General features: G+C 35.5%; 1 protein-coding gene, 1 non-coding gene and 1 pseudogene across 27 annotated transcripts in view; 1 reads left to right on the plus strand and 2 right to left on the minus strand.

Annotated features, from left to right (window-relative positions):
* APC (APC regulator of Wnt signaling pathway) overlaps positions 1-13820 on the minus strand; it is a 147806-nt gene that overhangs the window by 56798 nt on the left and 77188 nt on the right. For all 26 annotated transcript variants that reach the window (XM_035291090.3, XM_008991696.5, XM_008991691.5 and 23 more), the window contains 2 exons: positions 8835-8943; positions 2022-2135 (listed from right to left, as the gene is read on the minus strand). In XM_035291090.3, coding sequence (XP_035146981.3) covers positions 2022-2135; positions 8835-8943 — 223 coding nt within the window. The remainder of the gene's footprint in view (positions 1-2021; positions 2136-8834; positions 8944-13820) is intronic.
* Positions 6074-6176, minus strand: LOC118151846 (U6 spliceosomal RNA). Its single transcript, XR_004740251.1, has one exon. It is a non-coding gene; the product is annotated as a U6 spliceosomal RNA (small nuclear RNA).
* On the plus strand, positions 6352-6892 carry LOC103791453 (chromobox protein homolog 3 pseudogene; annotated as a pseudogene).

The following is a 13820-nucleotide window of genomic DNA, read 5'->3' on the forward strand; positions in this document are numbered from 1 at the left end:
TACATGTAAAATGGAATCTATTTTTATAAATTATTTATTATAGTCTTGATTTTAATTCTTTGTCAGTTATATGATAATAAATATCTTCTCCCAATCTGTAATTTATCTTTTCACTTTCTTTAAGGTACCTGCTGAAGATAACTTCTTAATTTTAATACAGTAAAATTATTGATCTTTTATCATTAGTGTTTTAAGTCTTGCTTAAGAAATACTTTCCTACTCTAACATCAGAAATATGTATATTTTCTACTGAAAGACTGAAAGTTTTATTTTTGACATTTAAGTCATGAATCTTTCTGAATTGGAGGGGACAAGAGGGAAGGTAAGAAGAAACAATATATTATATACACGTATTATAACTAACACGTACACATACATGCACACACACAATAGTTAAGTCCTCAGCTTTATTATGAAACTAATATGTATGGACTATGAAATGCAGCATGGTACTGGTGTTTTAGCAGCACTTTTGCCTACCACCATACTCCAAAACAGACAGAATATATATTATGTTTAGGCTGGGTGATATGGTTAGGTTCTGTGTACCCACCCAAATCTCATGTGGTAGTTCCCATGTTTTGTGGGAGGGAGTCGGTGAGAGACAACTGAATCATGGGGATGGGTCTTTCCTGTGCTGTTCTCCTGATAGTGAGTAAGTCTCATGAGACCTGATGGTTTTCAAAATGGGCGTGTCCCTTTCCAATCTCTTTTTGCCTGCTACCACCCATGTAAGACATAACTTGTTCCTCCTTGCCTTCCACCATGATTGTGAGGCTTCCCAGACACATGGAACTATAAGTTCCTTAAGCCTCTTTCTTTTGTAAATTGCCCAGTCTCAAGTATGTCTTTATCAGCAGCCTGAAAATGATAAAGTGGGACTTTAGGAGGTCGAGGCAGGTGGCTCACTTGAGGTCAGGAGTTCAAGACCAGCCTGGCCAACACAATGAAACCTCATCTCTATTAAAAATACAAAAATTAGCTGGACATGGTGGCGCATGCCTATAATCCCAGGTACTCAGGTGGCAAAGGCAGGAGGATTGCTTGAGCCTGGGAGGCAGAAGTTTCAGTAAGGTGAAATCATGCCACTGCATTCCAGCCTGGACAACAGGATGAGACTCCTTCTCAAAAAAAAAAAATTCATTATGTTTACGAAGCTTCACAGAAAAAATAAAGATTATACTTCAAAGAATGTAAAATATCCTACAGTAGCCATTTTGAAACTATTTAATATGTTTTATAGAATAAAAATGTATTTGTGCCACTACCATGTAAATGTTGGTTTCTCCTTTTATTTGCTATTAATAGTTACTTAAAGAAAATCTTTAAATGTTTTCTTCCCAATTTATCCCAAAAGTTAAAAAAGAACAACAACCCATGCTAGTTTTGAAACAGCCAAAGCACTGGCAAAGACTCTTCACGGCTTAAAAACATTAGTCAGTCATAAACTTGTTTGAATATTAAAAAACTACATTCAATAATATACAAAAATACTTAATAGCAACACTAGCTAATATTTTTTCTTGACATTGAGGGTAGAAATATGGGAATATTCTCGATACAACTTACTTCATCTCTCCTAAAATTCTCTTTATGTTTCCTTCCTACTATCCTTGAATGAGGGCTTACTTTTTTTTTTAAGGGCACAATTTGAAGAGCAGTGACATGTTCTGAATGCCATTACAGTCTCAGATTACAAGAAGTAAAAATCTCAAAGGAGAACTGCAGCCAATTATTAGCTACTAGAAGACCACCACCTAACTTTCTCTCCCTTATAATTCCAAGGCAGAGCAGAACAGAACAGTATCGGGGAAATGAATATGGTAAAGACACAATTATGATATGAATATTGATTATGTTGCTCAGTAGCCATGATAAATCTTATTTTGAAACAGAGCCAAAGTAAAGACAATCTTATAAATATCTTTAATAATAAAATTAAATCAATATTAACAGAGCTGTAATTCATTTTATTCCTAATAGCTCTTGGCTGTTTTATCACTTAGAAACAAATAACTTACCTGTGCTCGTTTTTCCATATCCTGGCAAGTGCCTAGTTGCTCTTCCATTGCAACTCTGATTTGCCTCGCTTCATATTCTAATTGCCTTCTGGTCATATCTGTCTGTAAGGAAAACTAAAACCACAAGTAATACAAAAATATTAATATTTTATATTTATGTTAATCAGTAAAAGCAAAAAAGTATATAAGTACCGATAAAGAAAATGATGTCAGTCATGGTACATGAGAAAATTATTTTTTACTCCGAGGAGTGTTTAAATTTGATTATACGTGTCAGACTCAATCTAGATCCCTGATGTGATGTGGAACTCAAACACTTATTGTGCCAATGTCACAAGTGGCTTTAATTAGATTGGCCTATTTCACTTAAAATACATAATTGGTCCAGTTAGAGTGAGGCTAACTTCAGTTCCCTTATGACTCTTCTCCACTGAAGAGGCAGTACTCTTAATTATTAAATACTAGCATATTAATGTGGACAACATAGAGATATCAAGAAACAGGTCCATCATTCTTAAGCTTATATTTCAGCTTAAGGTAAGGATTACTATATATATACAGACTAAATAGAGATAGCTTTTCCATTAAACAAATGAAGAGTATGGGATAAGAAAAAGCCTATACTATATAACAAAGAAAATCATAAATAGAGTGGACAAAGTTAACACAGATTTTGGTAAAAACTAAAAAGTAAAGCAAAGTTGAAACAAATAAAAAGTAGTACTTCCTCAGAATGAGTGATGACTCATTTACAAATTTATTAACCCTCTAATTGAAATTCCAAAGACTGTGATAACTGCCAAGCATGCAACAGGATTTTTAAAAGGAAAAGGTAATAAAACTTATAAACCCATGCCAAAGAGGTAATAAAAGCTAAAAAAATGATTAAATAAAATGATAGATAACAGACTTACAATGGGCCAGGAAGGGAATAAGAATGCTACAGATTTTCTGTGTGTCCATAGAAAACTGTGTATGACATATTTCTGACTCAGAACAGCATTCTGGTCCAAATTATGTTGTCACTTTAAGTTAGATTGTTCTCATCCTTCTCCCTTTGCATTCCTATGCAGAATGTATTCCCTTAGGCATACCCAAATTATGGGTGCAATAGAGATGAAATAGTATGCATGTTATTTCTTATTCCTACTGAGCCAGTTGTAAGTCCACTCATTAGTCCTCCACTTTCCAAACCCACTCTGCAAAAAAAAAACAAAAAACCACTGAACATGACACAGTGTGCTGTAATAATGTGGTTTAGAGCTGATGCTTTCAGTAATGTTTAATATTTTGATAAGTAGATATTTCCACATGGAAGTGTTCATTAACTTGGCTTCCCAATATAAATGGAAACTGTCAAATTAAAAAATAGTTATAAAATACAATCAGAGTTTAAATTTGCTAATGTTGTCGATGGTTCCTAATAATGTCTTATAAATCATATTAAATAAATTAGTAGACAATAATTAACTTGACAACTGATCTTTGTTTCAGGTAATAACTAAATACTCTTGAGTTGTCTTATACATCTAAGCCCTTTCCTGAACCTGACTTTATGCAGACAGTGGATTCTAGATTTTGTAAATTCTCTAATTACCAAAGTTAATGGTAAGCAAAACTACACTTTGGTATTTTGCTTTATAAAAGTTATAGTCCCAACAAATCCTCATATGCTAACAATTCTCCAATAACTGTTCTCTCACTCTCTGTGCTCCTTAATTCCCAGGAGTACTGTTAAGTATTAATATGTTAAGGGCACTGTCAGAAAAAGGGATCCTCTCTCTCTCTCTCCAACCCTAAATGATTTTTCTAGGAGAGTGAGCATTTAAATTCCCAGTTCCATCTCCTGTCAGCCAATGTCCATTCAGGAAACCCGGCTAGCTAAATGTTTTCAAAAGGGTTTTCTCTCAACTTTTACCTTTTTGTCTACTGTAGGCTCTCAAAGTAGTATTAGAAAATGAAAATCTAAGCTAAGAGAGTAAGTTATATTTTAATTAGCCTATTTTCCTTTAAAAAATTTATGGATAATAGTTAAAATACATAATCTTGAGATTATAAATATATTTTTTCTTTTTTTTGTCAAAAAGATAGAGTAGGAAGACAAATTGCCTCTATTTGCAGACAATATGACTGTATATTTAGAAGACCCCATCACCTCAGCCCAAAATCTCCTTAAGCTGATGAGCAACTTCAGTGAAGTCTCAGGATACAAAATCAATGTGCAAAAATCACAAGATTCCTATACACCAATAACAGACTTAAAGAGAACCAAATCAAGAACGAACTGCCATTCACAATTGCTACAAAGAGAATAAATACCTAGGAATACAACTAACAAAGAATGTAAAGGACCTATTCAAGGAGAACTATAAAACACTGCTCAAGGAAATAAGAGAGGACACAAACAGATGGAAAAACATTCCAGGCTCATGGTTAATAAGAATCAATATTGTGAAAATGGCCATACTGCCCAAAGTAATTTATAGATTCAACACTATCCCCATCAGGCTAATACTGACCTTCACAGAACTGGAAAAAAACCATCTTAAACTTCATGTGGAACCAAAAGAGAGCCTGCATAGCCAAGACAATCCTAAGCAAAAAGAACGAAGCTGGAGACATCACACTACCAGACTTCAAACTATACTACAATACTACAGTAATCAAAACAGCATGGTACTGATACCAAAACAGAGATATAGACCAATGGAACAGAACAGAAGCCTCGGAGGCCACACATCTACAACCATCTGATCTTTGACAAACCTGACAAAACAAGCAATGGGGAAAGAATTCCCTCTCTAATAAATGCTGTTGGGAAAGCTGGCTAGCCATGTGCAGAAAGCAGAAATTAAACCTCTTCCTGAAACCTTACACTAAAATTAACTCCAGATGGATTAAGGACTTAAACGTAAGACCTAATACCTTATAGACTCTAGAAGAAAACCTAACAAAACCATTCAGGACATAGGCACAAGCAAGGACTTCATGACTAAAACACCAAAAGCATTGGCAACAAAAGCCAAAGTAGACAAACGGGATCTAATTAAATTCCAGAGCTTCTGTACGGTGAAAGAAACAACCATTAGTGAACTAACAAACAACAGAATGGGAAAAAAGTTTGCAATCTACCCATCTGACAAAGGACTAATACCCAGAATCCACAAAGAACTAAAACAGATTTACAAGAAAAAAAACCAAACAACCCATTCAAAAGTAGTTGAAGGATATGAACAGACATTTTTCAAAAGAAGACATATATGAAGAAACATATGAAAAAATGCTCATCACCACTGATCATCAGAGAAATGGAAATAAAAATCACATTGAGATACCATCTCATGCCAGTTAGAATGGCGATCATTAAAAAGTCTGGAGACAACAGATGCTGGCGAGGATGTGGAGAAATAGGAACACTTTTACACTGTTGGTGGGAGTATAAATTAATTCAACCATTGTGGAAGACAGTGCAGCGATTCCTCAAGGATCTAGAAATAGCAATTCCATTTGACCCAGCAATCTCATTACTGGGTATATACCCAAAGGATTATACACTGTTCTATTATAAAGACACATGCACACATATGTTCGCTGTGGCACTGTTTACAATAGCAAAGACCTGGAACCAACCCAAATGCCCATCAATGACAGAATGGACAAGGAAAATGTGGCACATACACACCATGGAATACTATGCAGCCATAAAAAACAATGAGTTTGTGTCCTTTGTAGGGACATGGATAAATCTAGAAACCATCATTCTCAGCAAACTGACACAAGAACAGAAAATCAAACGCTGCATGTTCTCACGCATAGGTGGGTGTTGAACAATGAGAACACATGGACACAGGGAAGGTAGCATCACACACTGGGGTCTTTTGTAGGGGGGTTAGGGGAGAGACAGCGGGGGTGGGGAGGGATAACATGGGGAGAAATGCCAGATACAGGTGATGGGGGGAATGGAGGCAGCAAACCACCATGCCATGTATGTACCTGTGCAACAATCGTGCATGATCTACACATGTACTCCAGAACCTAAAGTACAATTAAAAACAAAAATAGAGTACTTTGTGAATTTTCATGTCATTCTTGGACAGGGGCCATGCTAATCTTCTCTGCATTGTTCCAGTTTTAGGATATATGCTACTGAAGCAGCCTCTATAAACATATTCGAGAAACAATCTTACATGTGCCATCCCGTGAATAAAATCACTGACATGGAGAGAGAGAGGCTGACAGAATTAGAACTTTTTTGACAGAATACTACAGACCTATAAACTGGAGCAGCCTGGAGGTGGTGAACATCAGTTCCTCAAGTCTGCAATATAAAATGGCCTCCAATAAAACTACACTGCCAAAAATAGGAAACGAACAGGATGGAAAGAGTAAAAAGGATGAAGAGGCAGAGCCTGAAGAATCTATGGTGGAAAAAGTACTTGAGTGAAGTGTAATGAATGCTAAAGTAAAATATGTGGAAGGGATTCAAAGATGCTGACATCACTTGGGAACCTAAAGAAAATCTAGATTGTTCAGGGTTATCTGAAGCATTTTTAATTCTAAAAAAACTAGTCAAGAAAAAGATGGTACAGAAAGAAAATCTTTATCTGACAGTGAATCTTGTGACAGCAAATCAAAGAAGCAAAGGGATGCAGTTGACAAACCATAAGGCTTTGCCAGAAGTCTTTCCTAAAAGACTAAATGGTGCCACAGACAGCAGTGGAGAATAGATGTTTCTGATGAAATAGAAGGATTGCGATTGGGCAGAGTTGGTGCTGCCAAAAGAGGCAAATAAGAAGAGTCCTCAAATTGTAACTGCTTTTTATAAAGAGAAACTAACTTGGCATTCTTGTCCAGAAGATGAAGCACAGTAATTGTTCACATTGTTTTATACAGGTCTTGATTTTTGATTTATTAGTGTGAAGAAATAACTACATTTTAATAGAAATCAAGTTTGGTATGTTCGTTTTGAAAGTAGTACTGGGAGAGTTGCTGGGGTTTTCTTTTGCATTAATAGCACTGGTTACTTTGAACAAATAAATAATAGCTTTCTGTAGTTGCTTCCTTCATCAGAAAAAAAAATTTGATATCGTGGTATGTTATGTCCACTGCATGACAGAACAGCTTTTCTAAATACATTAGGGGAAATTTCCATAGTCATTACTTAATCAGAACTTGTGTTCTCATATGCCTAAGGACCATTCTGGGTTTCGTATTTGTGTGTGTGTAAAGAAAATGTATACGTAAATGTTTTCTTTTTAAATTGTTTGTAAACATTTACCAAAACAAAAACACAAGTAATTCAATGTTTCTGAAATGACATCATTCTGAGCAATCCAAGAAATAAATCACTTCAAGTTAAATTGGAAAATTTCCTGAAGTAATACATTTCAAGTTAAATAAATGATTTTAATTAAATGGACAATTTAAATTGGATAATTCAAAAACAGCCATATCAGAATTCATATCTATATATGCAATGGCTTGCAAAATTTTGGAAATGAAAAATTTTACCATTGCCAACAACATCCAGATGAGGAAACTAGACAAATCCTAGTGTATTTTAATTAGCTAAACAAGACAGTTAAATGGACACTTAAAAAGATTCCTCTGGTGAGTCATTTCTTTTTTTTTTTTTTTTTTCCTTTTTTTACTGAGATGGAGTCTCGCTCTGTTGCCCAGGCTGGAGTGGAGTGGCGTGATCTTGAATCACTACAACCTCAGCCTCCCATGTTCAAGAGATTCTCTTGCCTCAACCTCCTGAGTAGCTGAAACTACAGGCATGTACCACCACACCTGGCTAATTTTTGTATTTACTTTAATAGAGACGAAGTTTCACCATGTTGATCAGATTGGTATTGAACTCCTGGCCTCAAGTGATTCACCTTCCTTAGCCTCCCAAAGTGGTGGGTTTACAGAAGTGAGCCTCCACGTTTGGCCATGGTGAGTCATTTCTTAACAAAAAGTTGAAATCTCTGTGTTATATTGACTAAAAGGTCATGATTAATGGAATGTCTAATACTTGACTCATGGAAACCTAACCAGGTAGTTAGAGATGGTGGCAGTTTAGAATCTGCTGTCATAAATGGGTGAATAAGCTTCTGTAATCTAAACTATTGACCTACATGTTTTTTCTTTACTCTAATACATTCATTATACGTAGGTTTGATCTTTTCAGTATATGCTTTACTAGTTCAGCAGTAGCCAAGAAAAAGAACCTTTTGTAGTAAATCAGAATGTTATTCAACTATATACTCTTAATTTATTGTGAATACTGGTGAACAGTGGTCAATAGTTTTATATTCCTTAGAAATTTTTTTAAAAACAGTTACATTTTCAAAACATACCAACTTTAGTGTTTGCAAAAATACTAAGATCCATGTTATAACTATTGGCATTTATAGCTGGAATATTTTCAGAGACATTTTTATTGCAAAAACCATCTGGCATGATTCCTGAAACATGGTACAAAAATTAGGCAGATGGTGATAAATATTTCTAGAGTATGTCTGGCAATTCAATACACAGAATTAAAAAGCTAATTGCCTAATGGAACCCTGAGGTCCTCTAGAATTCAAACTTTTCAGATTTTCTCAATAAGTGCTTTAAATAAACATTTGAGCACAATAAATTTTCCCATCTTTACAAACAAAAATTCAATAATTATTACATATTTGGGCTTAAAATTGGGTAAAACATATTATAATTTATAAATAACTGTAAGTTCAGTTATTCTGAATTTTAACGAATTACCTAGGTACTTTAAAATATCAAGTTACTCAAGTTTAAAATAAGTTGTACTGCCAGGTTACTTACATTTTCAGTTAAAGGAAGACTATCTATTCTTTTAGTGAGATTCTGAAGTTGAGCATAATACCAGTCTTTTTCCTTTTCTTCTTTGTCAAGATCAGCAAGAAGCAATGACCTATTTTTTTGAAAAAAAGGTAAGTTTAAACAATGCTAATAAAGACTGCACAAGAGCAATACTTAGACCAGTTGTTACTGCAAACTTCTCTACTTAAAATATATCAATAATGAATTACTCAAAAAACTTAAACTGATTTCAATTTTTAAAGATAGGACTTAGAATATTTACAGTCATTAAAATTTTGAGTATTAAAAAGAACATTTTTCTAAATAAACTGGTAATCATCCTTAAAAGATAGTTACACTTCACTAAAGGCTTTCTTCATATGTTAGTCTTAAGAACATAATGATAGGTAAAAGGTACAGATAAATAAAACTCAAAATTAGTATAAGAATAAAAAATATAGTAAAGGAATTAAGAAAAGCAGCAATGATGCCAGAAAACAAACCTGGAATACAGGAAGCTACTACCTTGCACACTGATGTGGCTTTCAGCTTCTCAGCAACCAAAATAATATACTGTCATTTTGAAATAAGAGGAAGTTATTACAAGGGAGAGAAACTTCTTAGTTTGAATTTGAACACCAAATGATGGTGTTCTCCATAGCAATCTGAATTAAGATATTGTATACATGAGCATTATAAACATACAGGCACAGTAAGTGTGTTATGGGGATAAAACTCAAGAGGTACAAAAAGTATACAATCTATCTCTTTTCTCATGGCTGCTTTCCGGAACTATCACTATTACAATTTTCTCATGTGTATGTCTAGAGATATTCTATAAAAATGCAAGGACATTAACCAGTAATCATTCAGGAGCAGGTTGTTCAGTTTCCATGTAGTTGTGCAGTTTTGAGTGTTTCTTAACCTTGAGTTCTAATTTGACAGCACTGTGGTTTGAGAGACTTTTATGATTTCTGTTCTTTTGCATTTGTGAGGAGTGTTTTATTTCCAATTATGTGGTCAATTTTAGAATAAGTGCAATGTGGTGCTGAGAAGAATGTATATTCTGTGGATTTGGAGTGATGAGTTCTGAAGATATTTATTAGGTCCGCTTGGTCCAGATCTGAGTTCAAATCCTGAATATCCTTGTTAATTTTCAGTCTCATTGCTCTAATATTGACAGTGGGGTATTAAAGTCTCCCACTATTATTGTGTGGGAGTCTAAGTCTCTTTGAAGGTTATTAAGAACTTGCTTTATGTATCTGGGTGCATATATATTTAGGATCGTTAGCTCTTCTTGTTGCATTGATCCCTTTACCATTATGTAATGCCCTTTTTGTCTCTTTTGATCTTTGTTAAAGTCTGTTTTATCAGAGACTAGGATTACAACCCCTGCTTTTTTTTTTCTTCTCCATTTGCTTGATAAATCTTCCTCCATCCCTTTATTTTGAGCCTATGTGTGTCTTTGCGTATGAGATGGGTTTCCTGAATACAGCACACTAATAGGTCTTGACTTTTTATCCAATTTGCCAGTCTGTGTCTTTTGAATGGGACATTTAGCCCATTTACATTTAAGGTTAATATGTTATAAGCTGATAAGCAACTTCAGAAAAATCTCAGGATACAAAATCAATGTACAAAAATCACAAGCATTCCTATACACCAACAACAGACAGAGAGCCAAATCATAAGTGAACTCCCATTCACAAATGCTACAAACAGAATAAAATACCTAGGAATACAACTAAAAAGGAATGGAGGTAAGGATCTCTTCAAGGAGAACCACAAACCACTGCCCAAGGAAATAAGAGAGGACACAAACAGATGGAAAAACATTCCATGCTCATGGTTAGGAAGAATCAATATCATGAAAATGACCATACTACTCAAAGTAATTTATAGGTTCAATGCTACCCCCATCAAGTTACCACTGACTTTCTTCACAGAATTGGAGAAAACCACCTTAAGTTTCATATGAAAATGAAAAAAAGAGTACCAAAAAAAGAGTACACATAGCCAAGCTAATCCTAAGCAAAAACAAAACAAAACAAAGCTGGAGGCATCATGCTACCTGACTTCAAACTATACTACAAGGCTACAGTAATCAAAACTGCATGGTCCTGGTACCAAAATAGGGGTATAGACCAGTGGAACAGAATAGAGGCCTCAGAGGCAACATCAAACATCTACAACCATCTGATCTTTGACAAACCTGACAAAAACAAGCAATGGGGAAAGGATTCCCTATTTAATAAATGGTGTTGGGAAAAATGACTAGCCATATGCAGAAAGCTGAAACTGAATCCCTTCCTTACACCTTATACAAAAATTAACTCCAGATGGATTAAAGATTTAAACATAAGACCTAATACCATAAACACCCTAGAAGAAAACCTAGGCAAAACCATTCAGGACATAGGCATGGCCAAGGACTTCATGACTAAAACACCAAAAGCAATGGCAACAAAAGGCAAAATAGACAAATGGGAATCTAATTAAACTAAAGAGCTTCTGCACAGCAAAAGAACCTATTAGAGTGAACCAGCAACCAACAGAATGGGAAGAAATTTTTGCAATCTACCCATCTGACAAAGGGCTAACTAATACCCAGAATCTACAAAGAACTTAAACAAATTTACAAGAAAAAAGCAAACAACCCCATCAAAAAATGGACAAAGGATATGAACATACACTTCTCAAAAGAAGACATTTATGCAGCCAACAAACATATGAAAAAAAGCTCATCATCATTGGTCATTAGAGAAATGCAAATCAAAACCACATTGACTCACGCCAGTTAGAATGGCCATCATTAAAAAAACAGGAGACAACAGATGCTGGAGAGGATGTGGAGAAACAGGAACTCTTTTACACTGTTGGTGGGAGTGTAAATTAGTTCAACCATTGTGGAAGACAGTGTAGTGATTCCTTAAGAATCTAGAACTATAAATACCATCTGACCCAGCAATCTCATTACTGGATATATACCAAAGGATTATAAATCATTTTATTATAAAGACACATGCACATGTATGTTTATTGTGGCACTGTTCACAATACCAAAGACTTGTAACCAATCCAAATGCCCATCAATGATAGACTGGATAAAGAAAATGTGGCACATATACACCGTGGAATACTATGCAGCCATAAAAAAGGATGAGTTTATGTCCTTTGCAGGGACATGGTTAAAGATGAAAACTATCATTCTCAGCAAACTGACAGAAGAACAGAAAACCAAACACCACATGTTCTCACTCATAAGTGGGAGTTGAGCAATGAGAACACATGGACACAGGGAGGAGAACATTACACACAGGGGCCTATGGGTGGGGGCGCTGGGGAGGGATAGCAGTGAGTGGGAGGATAGGGGAGGGACAGCATTAGGAGAAATACATAATGTAGATCACCAGGTGGTGGATGCAGCAAACTACCATGACATGTGTATACCTATGTAACAAATCTGTATGTTCTGCACATGTATCCCAGAACTTAAATAATAAAAAAAAATGCAAGAACATATGTGCATACTTATATGTACATTTTAAACATAAATGGTTGCGTATTATTACAGTACATATTGTCCTGCAACTTTTCACTTAAAAATTGATCCTGGGGGCTAGGTGTGGTCACTCATGCCTGTAATCCCAATACTTAGGGAAGCCAAGGCAGGCAGATCACTCGAGCTCAGGAGTTCAATACCAGCCTGGGCAACATGATGAAACCCCAAACTGCAAAACTCCATCTCTACAAGAAAATACAAAAACTAGCCAGGTGTGGTGGTGCACACCTGTAGTCTCAACTACTTGGGAGGCTGAGCTAGGAGAATTACTTGAGCCCAGGAGGCCAAGGCTGCAGTGAACTGAGATCACACCACTGCATTTCAACCTGGGCTACAAAGCAAGACTACTTCTCCAAAAAAAAAAAAAAAAAAAGTCGATCTTGCAGAGCACAAAGTGGTACGGGCTGAGTATCACTTTATTCAAAATGATTGTGACTAGAAGTGTTTCCGGATTTTGGAATATTTCTATTATACTTACCAGCTGGGCATCTCAAATGCAAAATGCTTCAATTAGCATTTACTTTGGGCATCGTGTCACTCAAAAACTTTTGGATTTTGGAGAATTTTGGATTTCCAGATTTGGGATGCTCAACCTATACTAGGTACTTTTTTGTTAGCTGCGTAATATTCCATGAATTCCCCAGTGAGACGTCAGTCATTGTCTGCAGAACTCTGAACCGCAGACCCTGACTCAAAGGATGAAGGAATGCACTCTCACACCATTACAGTGATGTAAGTGGGCTAGGGATGGCCGTTGGCAGCTTTCAGAGGGCAAAATGCAACTAATCAACCCAGCCCCTCTGTCCATTCACACTTTTATTCCCTCAAGATTTTACAACAGAGGTTTTAAGTAAACAAACTTGTGAATAATTAACATGGTTAAGAGAATGGTTTTAGGACTGGTAAAAGCTTTAGGTTCTGCCCAGAGTAAATGCTATTAACAGGTAATTCCCCTTTGATCTTCCCCTGAAAGACAACCACCCAGCACAAAGTTAACATGAGTAAACAGTTAGAATGGAGACAAATGGGTGTGGGGCAAGGCCTTTTGATCAGTCTCTATCTCCTTCCTATGCTAAAGTTAATGAGGCGACTGCCTTCAACCTGCCTCAATAAAACCTTTTGGCTTTCCAAAAGGTTATAATCTATAACTTTTCCTAAATATTTTGGCTTTCCAAAAGGTTATAATCTATAACTTTTCCTAAATATTTTCTGTAATATTTTGCCAACCACTCCAAGTGAACAGCAACACCCCGGTATTCATAAATCTATGTAGGGATACACTATAACCAACTCTTAGTTGGCAGGCATTTAGAACCTTTCTAATCTTTTGGTATAATAAACAATGCTGCATTGAATACCTTATAGATATACCTCATTTCATACATGTGTATGCATTTACATAAAAGAAATTCCTAGAATATGTACAT

Source organism: Callithrix jacchus, chromosome 2 (genome assembly GCF_049354715.1).
Source record: "Callithrix jacchus isolate 240 chromosome 2, calJac240_pri, whole genome shotgun sequence".
NCBI lineage: Eukaryota > Metazoa > Chordata > Mammalia > Primates > Cebidae > Callithrix > Callithrix jacchus.